The sequence below is a fragment of the Telopea speciosissima genome, chromosome 4 (assembly GCF_018873765.1).
Source record: "Telopea speciosissima isolate NSW1024214 ecotype Mountain lineage chromosome 4, Tspe_v1, whole genome shotgun sequence".
NCBI classification, from domain to species: domain Eukaryota; kingdom Viridiplantae; phylum Streptophyta; class Magnoliopsida; order Proteales; family Proteaceae; genus Telopea; species Telopea speciosissima.
The window spans coordinates 34354571-34371899 of record NC_057919.1 but is presented as its reverse complement, the minus strand read 5'-3'; the positions used below and the strand labels follow the sequence as shown (position 1 = coordinate 34371899).

The following is a 17329-nucleotide window of genomic DNA, read 5'->3' as shown; positions in this document are numbered from 1 at the left end:
AGCTCTGGTCGTCTCTTCACTCTTCGAACCCTGGCAGTCTGCTGCAGTGCTGCTCGATCACCTGCTTCGTCTCCGTCTCCATTCAACGGCGGCCGGCGAGACTTCATATAAGGTTCAATACCCCCTAGCCCCTGCTCCCTTCCTATTCTCCGTCTCCGTTCAGGGCTAATTGCAGCGGTGGAGTGGCGGACAAGCTCTGTTCCTCTTCCATTCTTTGCCCCTTTCTCCTCCTCTCGCTCCTGTAAGTTATACTATCTGCTGTGAATGTAAATAGCATTATTGAATGTTAAGCCCTTTGTGATTTTTTTTTTGGTCTCATGTGAACATGTCTTTCTGCCGCTTCTTATTTCTTTACTCCTCAACCCCCCTCTTTTTTCTCTTGGTTCCAGTGTTGTGTTAGTCAATATAACATCTTTTTTATTTTTCAATTCGAAACCCAGATGTGAATTAATGAAAGAACCCAAGTTCTGATCATCATTTCAAACCCAATAACTTCAATCTTAAAACAGCTTTCCGTTTTGGAAGTATTTGAAGCTTAAGTAATGGGAATAGGTGGTGGTGGCCTGAGTGTTTTGACTAATTTTTAATCAATTATACTCAAATCAAGCACCATTGCTTTAGAGATTTGGAAATGGCAATTGCAGATTTGAAGATTTATATAGAACAAATAACCCTGCTAAGCTATGCTACAGGACAAAGATTCTAAAAGAACCACCCACTTTAATCCAGAATAAAGGTGTACTTGCATTGGTTCGATTTGCTTTTTTTTTTTTTTTTTTTTTAAAATTTTAAAGTACATTGAATGTTAATCTGAAGATTTAAGCTTAGCTCTCTGATTAAGGCTGTAATTAGTGGAAGTAACTCAAGTTGAGAACAGAGAATGATAGAAAATTCTGGTTACCCAATGCTTCAATTATCTTGGAGATATGACGATCGTTTCTGATTTTGGTTAAAGATTCTAAAAGAACCACACACTAAAATCACTGTGTATATGCTATTATTTTGTTTATTAGGTGGTGAATGTCTGTTACATAGTGAATATATGCCCGTATTTTTACTTATAGAGTGGTCGTATTAAACACGTATTAAACGCGTATCGTATTATTTCCGTATGCGTTTTATTACGTCGGATTTTTTAAAAGTATTATTGCCGTCTAGTCCATTTAATTGTCGTATGTATCCGTTCCCGTTCAATTGCCATTCCCAAACCTACTAACTAAGGTCCCACCCCCTTCTTGTGAGAGGCACTAGGGAACCACACCGGTCAGGGAACCGATAATGATTCGGAATAGGGAGGGGGAAAGGTACTGGAGACTGGAACTCGAGACCTCCTGGTGAGCATGGGCATGGTTTTAATATTGCGGCTTAGTTTAAGGGAATCCGGGGGTTTGTAAGAAAAATCCCCATAATCACAGCAAAATTCTTTAGGGCACTTTTGCTCGTAGACTACACTTTCAGTCATCTCTAAAATCAGGATTCTCCTGGGTTTATTAACTGAGAATACTACGGATAGAGGGGGTTTGCTGTTTCAGAGCTTAGATAATGGAGGGAGAGGTTGAAGGGGCATCATTGGCAATAAGCGACAAGATCCCACGCTCAAAGGCGCAGCACATAAAGAAGAGAGCACTCAGAAATAAAACTCTTTCTATTACCTTCGATGACAAGGATCTTAGGTATTTTGCTTACTTTTTTCTGAGTTAAAAAGTCTAGGTTTTTCTTCCATTAACGCGATTCTTGAACTTGGTTGTGGTTGAATAGGGACTATGTCGGTGGGTTTCATAAGAGGAAGAAGAAGAGGAGAAAGGAAGCGCAGAGAAACCTACAGGAGAAGGAAAGACTCAAGCGTATTGGGGCCCGTAAACAGGTTCTAATTCCAATTCTACCTCACATTTTGTACTTTTAAATTGGACCTTTTTAATTGAGAAGATGGTCTTTTTGTTTCTGAGAAGTAGATGTTAATAGGTTTATGAGAGGGTTTGAAAGTATGTTAATGGTAGTGTCTTAAGAAGTGTTTAGGAATTTTATTTTTGAATTCTTTGGCATTAAAATGGTTTCTATTCGAAGAAGAAAAATGCATTCATGGAAGCAGAGCTGAAACAGGAGTAAGAAATTTTGGGTTAGGATTAACAGTTTGGAGTCCCCCTTCTGTGAGTATTAAGTTTGCTTCTTCCAATTTTTAGCTAATTGTTGTTGAATGGGAAATGGAAGTCAACCATTAATGGATCTTTGCAAGTTTTGAAGAGGTGGGTCTTGTCGTTTCCCATCCAATTACATTACCAATTACACCTCTGTCATTTTCCCGTCCAGAACTGTTACGCATCTTATAAAAGTGCCCTTCTTCAGCAAGTCAGCTAGTACTCTCTGTTAATGTATTTTCAAGTTTCAGTTATTTATTGAGCCCAGACACCATAGGATATCATCAACTGAAGTTCTGATGATATTCATAAACACTGTAATGTGGTTACATCTTTCACGGCCTCATCATCCTCTGTTCCAGCACCGAAGCAAGCAAAATGCCAACTTTTGACATCAGTCCACTATGCAGGGAGCAATTGTAAATAAAATAGCTAATCTAGGCATGCTTCTAAACTTCTGAACCTGACAAATGAGTAAAATGGTGTTTGAACCGGTTTTTTGCTGCCATGCATATTAACATTTTTTATGTTGAGGATTATTAACTGAAATTTTTATCTGCAATGGTCGCTCGCAAGTCATCACTTGCAAATGGCAAGATGGAGAAAATACCATTACAATCTCTGTAGAGGTAGTGAGGTACCGCTTGTTGGCTTCATAAACAATTTAACTGTCCTGAATAATTGGAATTTCCATTCACCTCATATTCCCGCTTTGCTTATGGGCGAATGGTGAGCTCATGTTATTCTTTTCCTGCTGTCAGACAGACTCTGTTGCTTTCACCCATCACCAAAGAGCAAGCTACTAACAATATTATTTAGTTTTTCCAACTGAATTAAGATCCAGAATCTGTATCATGCTCCTCAACTTTCTTCAGCAACGTGTGTTACAATTTCTCCTGATAATGAATGTGCAACTGCTTTAACATCATCCTACCTTGGCTTATACAGAAACACCTGTAGTTATCACTTCCAGACAGCAGCTTCGGTATGGGTGGATGCGAGAGCAAGAGCAATAACCAAAAATTGAAAATTAGCATGGTTTGATGGAGATCTAGCCACCTAAGGATTAGGGATTAGAAAACCAGATTCAATAGAAAATCGGCTTCAGTCAATCAGATGTTCAGATGAGGCCAGTATTGTGGTCAAAGGTTTACCCTTTGACTGAGGAACATTCCTGCAAGGTTTGACTTAAATCAAACAGATGGATAAAATATGAGAGAATCCTTGTTGAGGTAGGAAAAGCTATTTCTGCAGAATTGATGATCACAATTGTGGGTTTAATGCAGTGATAAATTAAGGTTCAAATAGCAGATTAATTAGAAGCAGAAAATATGACCAGATTAGCCCACCAAATAACATGAATCAGAACCAGAAAAACAGGCTTCAAGATAACCATAATTTTAGGGGAAAAATCAGTGACTTGCAGAAAACAGATCCGATGGTCAATAATTTTTGGTCTAGTGTTCTGCTTAATTAGTGACTTCAAAAATATAAGGCAGATCCAATGAACAGATTTGAAGATCCGGAGTTTTCCTATTCAGGCAAGAAATGGATAACAGAAAAAAAAAAGGATGGCAAGGTAGAAATTTGAAAACAGATTCTGAAACAAGATTTAGAAAAGATCAACTCAGTTGAAAATTCTGAGATTAAGATCAATATGGTGAGTCATAATATGGTATGTGGCGACTCAGTTCCGGCCCCTGCAGTGGTGACTCAGTAGGTCCAATTGGTGGTGATTCCAATCAAGGCTTTTGTGGTGATTGCAAGTTCATATCCCTTATAACTTCTTATTCTTCTTTCTCTTTCTTTCGCCGTCTTATCAAGTCAGTTCTTTAATTCCTTTCCTGCACATGTTACTTTCCTAAATTTTGTCTATAGTTAAATATCATAGTAAGCCTCTTCTAGTGACGAAGGAGACGAGGTGAATTAGAACGTTTTCATGGTCCGATCGTTATCGGTGCGCTCATTCCGAATTTGTTTGTACCGCCCAGAAGGGCACGAAAGAGAAAGTAATGTAGTCCTAGATAGGTAGGAGACCTACTAGGAGCCAAACAACAGGATCAAATAACAAAAGGGGCTGCTGGTTCAAATGGACAACACTAGGATTTAGGCCAATTCCTAGGGTTTGGGTTGGATATTGGGAAAGGGGTTTATAGGGTATTAATGGGCAGGTCTAGGGGTTCAATATGGTATAAAAAGGTTAGGGTTTAGATGAGTTTTGAAAATTTGCAATTTTGGGCAGAATTGAATTTTAGGGTTTTGGGTTTGGGTTTTAATGGAGCAAGGAGATGAAGGGGTTAGAGTTGGAGTTTGGGGCTGAAACTTGGATCGAGTGTCAACAATGATGTAAGGGATGTATGCTGAAAGTTTGGTTTTAAACCGATGGACAGATTTGAAGTTATGGAGGTTTCCTAATAGAAGTAGGAGAGAGGGGTAAAACTATAATTTCAGACAATCGGCTGGGTGGATGGTGCTAAAATTTGAATCGAGTCTCTCTTAGGGTTTGAGGAAGGCTCGATCAAATTTTTAGCAGGTTCTAATGGTTAGATTTGGTCAGGTAGAATTCTCATGAAAATCACCTTGTATGTGACCTTCTTGAAGGAAGAAGAATAGTTGCAGAATTTCTTACTTGTTGCAGGTCTTCAATGGCAGTAGCTTTGAAGATGAACAATGGGGTCTCCCAATCGTCACGATGCAAGGAGTCGATTGAAGATCCACCAATCCCTTCCACCTTGAGATCCACAAGGATATACACTCACAAAGAGCAGCAGCAATGGCAGCAAGCATAAAGCTAATATTTATTAATCAAATTCGTATTCAATGCTGGCCTCCCTTACAAAATTATATAGAAGACTCAAAAATAGACTTAGACACTAAAAAGGAATGGCCTAACCCAATCCTTAACCTATTAGGTAACTTAAACTGACTAGGAAACTGAAATAGACTCAAAATAGTGTCCTAATCCAGCCCAACTAAACAACTAAAAGAAAAACTAATAAAATCACTTATATTGAACCATTGGTTGAATCGGTTCAATTTAAAACACCAAATAAAAAGCTAAGTATGGAAATAAAACTAAGTATGGGAGCTAATCCCGTATGCAACCTATTTACCCATATTTGAGGCTCATAAAAGTGGCATATTACATTAGAAACTCTTGGGATCAAAGGCCCAACATGTATGTAACCCAACCCTAGACTTATTCCTAATAAAAGAAGCCCAGTTTGGTGATAAATCTACATCAACTCTCCCCAGCTTGAAAAAATTCGTCCTTGAATTTTGTAGTGATGAGGGGGAATCAACATGTGATCAGCACCTTTGACCATCCCCAAACAGAATTCCGGTGAAGCAGGAACATAAGGAATATAGTCTTCAAGGTGTGGAGCTTTCTCTTCGAAGAACCATGGTGGCATATCAAAATCTATGTGCTCTACCTCTGAATCAGCACCAACTGTGAATGCCCTATCCATAGAGTCTTTAGTGTTAGCAACCTTCTCATCTAATACTTGAGATACAAGCTCCACCTCTTCAAGAACAACATCTTGAATATCATTGATCTCCTGTGGAATATTCTCAACCACCTCTTCATCTTCTGCTGTTTCAGCTTTGTCTACTTTGACTTCTTCAACATAGACCTCTTCAGTAGAATCTTCCACATGTTGACTTTCCATCTTTGAAGCTCAAGGCATTGGTTCTTTCTTTTCATCACAATTCACTGTGATCACTTCAGCTTTGTCTTCAACTTGTGCTCTCTCAATTTCTGTTGGCAATGTACATTTGTATTCAGCCGCTGATTTAACACTGGTGATGTCAAATTTCCAACACTCTTCAACTTGCAAACGGAATCTCATTGATGGAGGCTTCAAGTTGTGATGTAGTCCTAGGTAGGAGTAATCCCACTAGGAACCAGGGTAATAGGATCAATAGCAAAAGGGGTTGCTGGTTTGAATGGACAACACTAGGATTTAGGTTAATTCTAGGATTAGGGTTGGATATTGGGAAAGGGGTTTATAGGGTATTAATGGGCAGGTCTAGAGGGCTATTATGGTATAAAAAGGTTAGGGTTTGGATGAGTTTTAAAATTCTGTAATTTTGGGCAGAATTGAATTTTAGGTCAAAATTAGGGTTAAGTTAGGTTTAGGTTAGGGTTGTCTTATATGGTAATGATAGGCAGGTGTAGGGAAGTCTAATGGTATAGGTTTTATGATGTTTGAGTGAATGGAAGTAGGTTAGATGAGTTGGACAGCAAGATAAGGTTATTGGAGACAATTCCTAATGGAGGTAGGAGTAAGGGGTTCTAGGGTTTAGGGTGATGGGGGTTTGATGAAACTTGGATCGAGTGTCAATAATGATGTAAGGGATATATGCTGAAAGTTTGGTTTGAAACTAATGGACAGATTTGAAGTTATGAAGGAATCCTAGTTAGGGTAGGAGTGAGAAGAAGAAGGTTTAAACAATGTTCAGATTTCAAACTTACTGGATCTGAAGAGATCTTCAATGGCAACAGCTTTGAAGAAGAACAATGGGGTCTCCCGATCTACAAGATGCAAGGAGATAAGTAGCAACCCTCCTGATCTTCACGATGCAAGGAGTCGATTGGAGATCCACCAATCCCTTCACCTTGATATTACTCACAAGGCAACCTTGATATTACTCACAAGGTACACTCACGATGGAGAGAAGGCAGCAACAAAGGCAGTAAGCATAAAGCTGAGTTTTTATTAATCAAATTCGTATGTAATGCTGGCCTCCCTTACAAGCTTATATAGAAGACTCAAAAATAGACTTAGACACTAAAAAAGAAAGGCCTAACCCAATCCTTAACTTATTAGGTAACTTAAACTAACTAGGAAACTAAAATACTAAAAGAAATAGACTCAAAACATGGTCGGACTTTAGAGTCCTAATCCAGCCCAACCTACATCACATGACCACTTAAGTTGTCACATGACCGCTTAACCAAGTCACATGATCACTTAAATTGAACCAATTGGATGCAACCAATTTGAACCAGTTCAATTAAAAAACATAAAAATAAACTAAGTATTGGGCTAATCCCGTATGCAACCTATATACCCATATGTTAGGCCCATAAAAGTAGCCTATTATATTAGAAACCCATGGGATCAAAGGCCCAACATGTATATAACCCAACCTTAGACTTATTTCCAATGAAACAAGCCCTATTTGGTGATGAATCTGCATAAACTCTCCCCAATTTGAAAAAATTCGTTCTCGAATTTTGTAGTGATGAGGGGGAATCAACATGTGATCAGCAGCTTTGACCGTCCCTAAACAGAATTCCGATGAAGCAGGAACATAGGGTATAAAATCTTGAAGGCGTGGAGCTTTCTCTTCAAAAAACCATAGTGGCATAACAAACTCTATGTGTTCGTTTTCTGAATCAGCAGCAACTGTGAATGTCCAATCCATAGATTCTTCAGTGTTAGCAACCTTCGCATCTAATACTTGAGACACATGCTCCACCTCTCCAAGAACAACATCTTGAAGGTCATTGTTTTCTTTTGGAATGCTCTCAATCAACTTTTCATCCTCTACTGTTTCAGCTTTGTCTACTTTGTTCTCTTCAATGTATACCTCTTCGGTAGAATCTTCTACACGTTGAACTTCCATCTTTGAAGCTTCAAACATGGTCTCTTCTTTTTCGTCACAATTCATTGTTACTTCATCTTTATCTTCAACTTCCTTTGGCAATGAAAATTTGTATTCTCTATACCTGTATTCCTTGTGAGCTCTGTACCTTTCTGCCCTGTGCCTTCTATGAGGTCGGTGAACTTGAGAGTGTAATTGATATATGTCCTTTTCCATTGGTATGTTGTTGTTCCTTACTGGAGTAGTTTGGTGTTGCTCAATTCGTTGCAACGTTTCGCTTATAGTCCTTTGACCAGCATGAAACTGCTGAAGCATCTCCAGAATTTTGTTCAAAGAGTCGATGGAGACAGAGGTAATGGGCTGGTTATGTTCATCCATGGCTCTGATACCAATTTGATGGAGTCCTAGGTAGGAGTAATCCCACTAGGAACCAGGGTAATAGGATCAATAGCAAAAGGGGTTGCTGGTTTGAATGGACAACACTAGGATTTAGGTTAATTCTAGGATTAGGGTTGGATATTGGGAAAGGGGTTTATAGGGTATTAATGGGCAGGTCTAGAGGGCTATTATGGTATAAAAAGGTTAGGGTTTGGATGAGTTTTGAAATTCTGCAATTTTGGGCAGAATTGAATTTTAGGTCAAAATTAGGGTTAGGTTTAGGTTAGGGTTGTCTTATATGGTAATGATAGGTAGGTGTAGGGAAGTCTAATGGTATAGGTTTTATGATGTTTGAGTGAATGGAAGTAGGTTAGATGAGTTGGACAGCAAGATAAGGTTATTGGAGACAATTCCTAATGGAGGTAGGAGTAAGGGGTTCTAGGGTTTAGGGTGATGGGGGTTTGATGAAACTTGGATCGAGTGTCAATAATGATGTAAGGGATATATGCTGAAAGTTTGGTTTGAAACTAATGGACAGATTTGAAGTTATGAAGGAATCCTAGTTAGGGTAGGAGTGAGAAGAAGAAGGTTTAAACAATGTTCAGATTTCAAACTTACTGGATCTGAAGAGATCTTCAATGGCAGCAGCTTTGAAGATGAACAATGGGGTCTCCCGATCTACAAGATGCAAGGAGATAAGTAGTAGCCCTCCCGATCTTCACGATGCGAGGAGTCGATTGGAGATCCACCAATCCCTTCACCTTGATATTGCTCACAAGGCAACCTTGATATTACTCACAAGGTACACTCACGATGGAGCAAAGGCAGCAACAAAGGCAGCAAGCATAAAGCTGAGTTTTATTAATCAAATTCGTATGTAATGTTGGCCTCCTTTACAAGCTTATATAGAAGACTCAAAAATAGACTTAGACACTAAAAATGAAAGGCTTAACCCAATCCTTAACCTATTAGGTAACTTAAACTAACTAAGAAACTAAAATACTAAAATAAATAGACTCAAAACATGGCTGGACTTATAAAGTCCTAATCCAGCCCAACCTACATCACATGACCACTTAAGTTGTCACATGACCGCTTAACCAAGTCACATGATCACTTAAATTGAACCAATTGGATGCAACCAATTTGAACCGGTTCAATTAAAAAACATAAAAATAAACTAAGTATTGGGCTAATCCCGTTTGCAACCTATATACCTATATTTTAGGCCCATAAAAGTGGCCTATTACATTAGAAACCCATGGGATCAAAGGCCCAACATGTATGTAACCCAACCCTAGACTTATTCCCAATGAAACAAGCCCTATTTGGTGATGAATTTGCATCAAGTTGTCTTCAGATTTGAAGGCTTTTTGGTGGTGATGTTGTCGATGGGAATTTAAGTTACCTTGTTGTAGAGCTCTGAACGTTCGTGGGAAATATTTCTTACTCAGATCTTCTTTCATCTCTACCCATGTAACTGGTTCTCTACCACGATAGTCAGGATAATCCATGTGGGTTCTCCACCAATTATGTGCTGGTCCCACTAGCTTGGTATGTGCCACTCTCATTTTCCTATGCTCAGGCAAATTATACCAATTAAAATAATCATCTAAAGCAGCTAACCAATCACAAAATACCTGTGGATCTGGTCTGCCATCATAGTCTCTCAACTCATACGCCTCTGGAGGTCTACGGCGTCTCCTGTAATCTCTGTAGCCTCTGTTCCTATCTTTACTGTGATCTTTGTACCTTTCTCTGTCTTCTCTGTATTGATCTCTCCTTGGGGCTCTTTGTACTACCGAATTGACTTGATATCTGTCCTTTTCTAGGAGAATGTTGTTGTCCCTATGAGGGGTAGTCCTCTTCTCTTCCAATCGTGTCACCTTTTCATTCAACTTCTGTAGCATCTCCATTATAGTAGCCATAGGATCAGGTGGAGGGGGCGGAACTGGATTGCCTTGTACATCCATGGCTTTGATACCACTTAATGTAGTCCTAGATAGGTAGGAGACCCACTAGGAGCCAAACAACAGGATCAAATAACAAAAGGGGCTGCTGGTTCAAATGGACAGCACTAGGATTTAGGTCAATTTCTAGGGTTTGGGTTGGATATTGGGAAAGGGGTTTATAGGGTATTAATGGGCAGGTCTAGGGGTTCAATATGGTATAAAAAGGTTAGGGTTTACATGGGTTTTGAAAATTTGCAATTTTGGGCAGAATTGAATTTTAGGGTTTTGGGTTTGGGTTTTAATGGAGCAAGGAGATGAAGGGGTTAGAGTTGGAGTTTGGGGCTGAAACTTGGATCGAGTGTCAACAATGATGTAAGGGATGTATGCTGAAAGTTTGGTTTGAAACTGATGGACAGATTCGAAGTTATGGGGGTTTCCTAGTAGAAGTAGGAGAGAGGGGTAAAACTGTAATTTCAGACAATCGGCTGGGTGGATGGTGCTGAAATTTGAATAGAGTCTCTCTTAGGGTTTGAGGAAGACTCGATCAAATTTTTAGCAGGTTCTAATGGTTAGATTTGGCCGAGCAGAATTCTCACGAAAATCACCTTGTATGTGACCTTCTTGAAGGAAGAAGAATAGTTGCAGAATTTCTTACTTGTTGCAGGTCTTCAATGGCAGGAGCTTTGAAGATGAACAATGGGGTCTCCCGATCTTCACGATGCAAGGAGTATATTGGAGATCCACCAATCCCTTCCACCTTGAGATCCACAAGGATATACACTCACAAAGAGCAGCAGCAATGGCAGTAAGCATAAAACTAATATTTATTAATCAAATTCGTATGCTGGCCTCCCTTACAAACTTATATAGAAGACTCAAAATAGACTTAGACACTAAAAAAGAATGGCCTAACCCAATCCTTAACCTATTAGGTAACTTAAACTGACTAGGAAACTAAAATGGACTCAAAATAGAGTCCTAATCCAGCCCAACTAAACAACTAAAAGAAAAAATAATAAAATCACTTAAATTGAACCATTGGTTGAACCGGTTCAATTTAAAACACCAAATAAAAAGCTAAGTATGGGAGGTAATCCCGTATGCAACCTATTTACCCATATTTTAGGCCCATAAAAGTGGCATATTACATTAGAAACCCATGGGATCAAAGGCCCAACATGTAGGTAGCCCAACCCTAGACTTATTCCTAATAAAAGAAGCCCAGTTTGGTGATAAATCTGCATCAGAAAGGGATCCAATACCAAGATGCCTGCCTTTAACAGAGAACTATTGCTTTATATATGCACGCTATTTATTGCCGTAGGGACATGAGCACATTCTATATTCTCCCGGATGAGTCGAACCGATTCAAAACTGACCTTCCCTGATGTTAGCTAGCTCCCTCTCCCATGAAAGACTTTCTCTCGTCGTTCTTCCTTCAATCCAAGAAGGCCGTCCGTTCCTTATTCCATTCGACGTAAGATCCATTGACGTGCGCAAGGCTTCGATAGGAGTGTCGCTTCGCTTTGTTCGGGGGAAGAACCATTACATAATATATGCAAATTCACCGTGACGCGTGCTTGCTTTGGGCACCACCCCGAGCACAGCAGAATGAGAAGGCTCAGTGCACTAGCCTAGCGCACTCAAGCAGCTCAGTTTGCTTTCCTTTATTCCCGTTAAAGCGCTCTAGTTGGGTTAGGTGACGCGCACACCGCATGTTGATTGCATTCGATTTCATTATGGATAGTGAAACTACTAAAGAACGGCAAAGGCATGATTTGCTTTTCCACGGTCGGAGGGAAATTCTCATTCTTTTTCAAGGTCAGTTGGTAGGTGGGATGAAGCCATAATCTTTACCCAACGTCTGGAGGGTTCCCCCTTGACATGCTAATGAGTTTCTATAGGCCTAAGGGATCAGGTTCAGAAACTCAGTTGAAAACCAGAAAGAATCATGTGGAGGGGAAAAAACCAGTTTCAAGAAAATGTTAATAACTTGAAATAAGAAACTCAGATGATCAAACAGCATTGGAATCAAGTATTAACAGTAAAATATCAAGCAGAAACAAAACCATTAACTATAACTGAAAATTGGAATCAGATTTGACACAGTTGTCAAGGTGTCGCCTAGGTGTCCAAGCAGTTTTTTTGGGGTCTAGGCGACTGTCGCCTTAGTGCAAGATGCTGGTTTTATTGGTATCGAACCAGGTTTGGGACTTATTTATGCCAGATATCATTTAATTAAGCATTTTTTACTTGAGATATCATTCAGAAATAATATCTTAAGATGAATTCTCAATTACAATTGGATTACATCAAGGATCAGCTTTAAGCCATTATTTGTTTGCGCTTATTATGGATGACTTAACCAGAGACATTCAAGATGAGAGTTCCTGGTGTATGCTTTTTTGCTGATGATATTGTTTTAGTGGATGAGACAAAAGTAGGGATTAATGCCAAGTTGGAGTTATGGAGATCAACCTTGGAATCAAAAGGTTTTAAGATAAGTAGAACGAAGACAGAGTATATGGTGTGTAAATTTGTTTACACTAGGATGGATAATGAGGTGGTGAAAATTGATGAGAGGGAGATTCCGTGGAATTATTATTTTAGGTATCTGGGCTCAATCATAAATAAAGAAGGTGATATAGAGGATGATGTTTCACAAAATATGATGGATGAAGTGGAGACTGGAGAGATGCGCCCAGAGTGTTTTGTTATCAACATATTCCTTTAAACCTCAAAGGAAACTTTTATAGGACAGTTAGACGACTGGCTATGATGTATGGTGCAGAATGTTGGGTAGTTAAGAAGCATCATATAGATAAACTCAGTGTAGCGGAGATGTGGATGATGAGATGGATGAGTGGCAAAACTAGGAAGGATAAAGTAAGGAATGATCATATTAGAGCTGGTTTGGGAGTAGCTCTGATACATGATAAGCAACGAGAAAGTCGTTTGAGATGGCATGGCCATGTTCAATGGAGGCCTTTGGATGCTCTAGTATGGAGTAGTGATTTGATTTAGATTGAAAGGCATGATAGCTTAAGCCTTGTATTAAGTATGACCTCGAATAGAGTTGATTGGAGGGCAAGGATTCATGTAGCCGACCCCATTTAGTTGGGATAAGGCTAAGTTGTTGTTGTATTATTCATAAATGAGAAAATACCCCCTATTTGAATCAAATAAAAATAGTGAAAATCAAATTCCAAAAGGATAAAAAGTCAACCCCCCAAGTTCAAGAACAAAAACTGGATTGTCGGCAGTAGGTGAAATTTTCAACTTTCAAATGCTAGGATTCTTTGCAAATATAAATCTTCTATAAATCCTATTATACCAAAATATCACTAAAAACCAAAAGAACGATAAAATTTTCTTTTTGTTTTGACGCCTAAAAATCTATTTTCATTCAGGGCAAATTTAAACAGCATTCGTGCACACCAAATAAGGTTTGACCAGAACACAACTTCTTCAATATAAATGAGATTTAAGCAATCTTGCATTTGTTGGAAAGTTGGTTTGCGCTCTACCTAATACAAAAAGTCTATAGCCTTACATTCTTTTAAATAAGAACTGAATACTGCTTACAATAGGAAAAAAAAAAAAAAGAATTGAGGTAAGCATAGGAACTCCCATCCAAATAGGTATAGGTATCCCATAAGACAAACTCTTAGCTATAATAGGAGCTCACTAGATTAGAACTCTATCCAAAGTAGGAATAGGAGTTTTAAATAAACAAGGCTCTACCCAAATAAGGAATTAAACTATAACTTACTGAAATAAAACAACTCAAATATACACATGGTTTGAAGAAGATCAGAACTGAACCTGGTTCAATCTTGAACCAGAAGATGGCCCAAAACAGAACTGCATGACTGAGTTGACTCAAAACTCTCTGACTAAGTTACCGAGTTAGGGTCTTCCTCCTTTGGTATTTTGTAGAGTACCTTACATGGTACTGATGTACATCAACTCTCCCTCGCTTGAAAGCATTCATCTCCAACAAATGGTGAAAGGACATGTAGTGATCTTACAATTCCGGATTGAGTTGCTTGGAATCATTGGCACATATCCATATGCAGTCAGTTCTTGGACGACCTTTTCGTTTGATGAGGAAGGAATGGTAATCTCCTCCCTTTCGAGTGACAGTATATTCGTAATCCACAATATCCTCTTATCTCATCTTCAATGGGTGGAACAAACTGGGGCAGCCATAAGGTATGTTTTGTATATCCCTCGTCAGAGTGGTGACTCAAGTAGATCGTAAGATCGGCTGCATTGAAGATATTGCTTATGGCCATACCAGCAAACAAGTCAAGCACATAAGCCTTTAGTTCCAACCTTTTTAAGGACCTTGTAGGGTCTCATTTTCCATAGGTGGAGCTTCGTGTTGGTGCCAAGAAGAAACTTCTCAGGAGCAATGTGAACCATCACCATTTCTCCAAGTTGATGCAGACACCTCATCTTGTCACTCTGGAGGCTTGCACATTGGTGATGAAATGGTGTTAAAGGCGTGCAAGGCCTTGTTTTAGTAGCTTCAGAGGTCTTGTATACCCTTGAGCAGCATTTGGGATCATTTTAAGAATTTGACCAAAAATAACCAAAATTTTGGCTTGGTTTTGGTTTTGGAAATTGAAATTTCATTTGGTTCGGCTTTGGTTTTAGGCTAAAACTGTTGATTTGAACCAAAACGAATGAAGTATAACCCGTATAAGTTGAACCCGAACGGAACCTAAGCCATCCTAAACCCTAAAAAGCTAAAACACGAGTTCTGAGATTTCAGTTTTGACTTCGTCTTTTCTGCCCTCCATCTTCAACTATCGACTCTCCTCACTTCTCTTTTGCAGTTCTGCACTCATGCTCGTTTCTTCTATCATGCCTTTCTTCTTATAGGACAGTACGAGACATCTCCAAGTCTCATATGAACCGAAGAAGTGAATCCTACAAAACTGAAAAAGTTAAACCGAATTACCAATGAAACCAAATACAGTAAACTCAATAAGAACTGGGTAAACTGAACCATTTTGGTTTGAGGTTATGAAAATTATTTGATTTCGTTTTGTACATATTGTATCGTTAACTGAACCAAAATCGAACCAAAAAACCAGAACCGAACCGATTGACACCCTTATCTTTTTATTCTTCCAATTGGCCACTGAAATCTGCATCATGTTTCTTATATAATTCCCTACTATCTGACATTTTTGGTGAGAGGAACCCTGAAGTAGAAACTTCCTGCAACTGTAATTTTACTGCTCCACAAATTATTGTCGGAGACCCTACAAATGTATCTTTTGAGTGTATAATCTAATGGAAATGGGAACTGTATTAATTTATTTCCTTTGTTTTGTACTTGATTTAGCTGGTCTGTGAGTTGGCTGAGATTAAAAAAAAAAGGTGCCTGGAGACATTAGTATTGAACAAATGAGTAATATAAAATAAGAGGATCACTATCTAATTAGAAATTAACAATCATCTTAGGTGATCTGAATGGTTGTAAAAGTTATAACATCTGATTCTGAACCAATTGTAATGGATTCACCATTTTTTGTTAGTAGGTTTGCTGGGGATTAGCAAAGGTAGGTTAAAACTCAACCAGACCTTGAGTTTAACCAGAACTGGCCGTACAACTGTTGTTCAAATTGTTCAACCTTCAGCTAGTAAGACTCCAAACCTGAAAGTGGTTAAACCCATTTGGTCGAGTGACATTACCAGGTTTGTGAGTCCCACTAGACATTATTTCATTCAGGTTTGCATTCCTTACCTGGCTTTTGTGTATTCATTGCAGAGGAAACTTGAGAAAGAGCGTGTTCTAAATGGTGGAGTTCAACCATCCAGTGATATAGGACCTGATGAAAGTGGTGATGGCAATGAACAGGAAGAAGAAACTGAGCTGACTGCATCAGTTTCTGGTATGATACATTACCATAACTACAAATTAGAATCTCTGAACTGGGGGGGGGGGGGGTTGGGATGATTTTGTCTTACATATTCTTTAACTGTTTGCAAGAAGAATGGAGCAAAGAGTCTGTGAGATAAAAAAAAAAAACACCCTTATAACTGATGGCTGCAATCATCTGGACTATAGGATGGCTTTAGTGCATTTTATTTGTAAGTTTGATACCAAGTGGTGACTTTCCCATTCCCTGTGTGTGCCTCTAGTTGTTAATCAATGGTGCACAAACCTCCCGGGTCACGGATACAGTCTTACCACCTATGATTTCTTGTTGTTACTCCTTAGCTAGATTCTACAGTTAATTTTTCTACTTTTTCTAACTAGATGATTGTGTTTTATTCTCCTCGCCCTCTTTTTTGGCAGGGACAAAATCGTATAGCAGTGGAGACATGAAAATAACAGTAACAACCAGTGAGATATCTCATGAATTCAATGAGAGTTTGAGGGAAAAGACACAAGTAATCCCTAGAACAAGTACAGAAGGTGAAAAGAAGCACAACATTCCCGTGCAAAAGAAGACATTCAAGAAATTCTCAAAACATAAAACACCGAGAAAGCCACAAAAGAAGAGAAGAAATGACAAGGAGGGAAAGAAGAAGAAGAAGCACTAGAAATTATTTTTCCTTTCAAGTTATCCAGCATGGATGCTGCTCAATTTATTGGAAGATTTGATGATTGGAGCAGCAAATGAGTTGTACTAACTGCGGAATAATCCAAGATCTTTTAGCTCTTTTTTTCTCAATGTAAAATAAGACACAAGTTTCAACTAAGATAGACACAAATGTTTTCATATCACTTTATTTTCAACTAAACACCTCAATTAAAAGTTCTTTGTTTTTAATAATTATTTTTTGGGCAAGAGATCGCTACCTGGTCTTGTAGCCCCTGCACCAGTGTTGGGGGGCCATTTTTTTTTTTTTTTGATGTAGAAGAAAATTTTTATTAATAGAAGATAGAAATGTCATTAGTTACATTCCCTTGCAGATATTGAGTCCTTGCAGTATGTGCTAGGCTATGTGCACTAGTGATCACATGCCTAGGGTTTTTCAGAATATAAACCTTATCAAATTTCAAAAGCATAGTTTTAATATTAAATAGAATTGTAAAGAGCTGCCATGGCCAAGGGTATTTCTCCATGTCTGATAACCACTGTACCATGTTTAGTGAATCTGTTCAGACTTCTATTCTTCTGCCTCCCAGTGAAATTCCACTTTGGATTCCTTGTTCAATTCCTCTTGATTCTGCTTCCTGTGCTGTTCCTGTGCATCCAAAATCCATGGTTGTAGAAATGAGTTCAT

General features: G+C 38.7%; 1 protein-coding gene across 1 annotated transcript; it reads left to right on the top strand.

Annotated features, from left to right (window-relative positions):
• Nucleotides 1-1496: 1496 nt before the first annotated feature.
• LOC122657615 (ribosomal RNA-processing protein 17) lies at nt 1497-16713 on the top strand. The gene is made up of 4 exons (XM_043852371.1): nt 1497-1673; nt 1759-1864; nt 15864-15987; nt 16395-16713. The coding sequence occupies exons 1-4, from the start codon at nt 1543-1545 to the stop codon at nt 16640-16642; spliced, it is 609 nt and encodes a 202-aa protein (XP_043708306.1). The 5' UTR covers nt 1497-1542; the 3' UTR covers nt 16643-16713.
• The last annotated feature ends 616 nt before the right edge of the window (nt 16714-17329 follow it).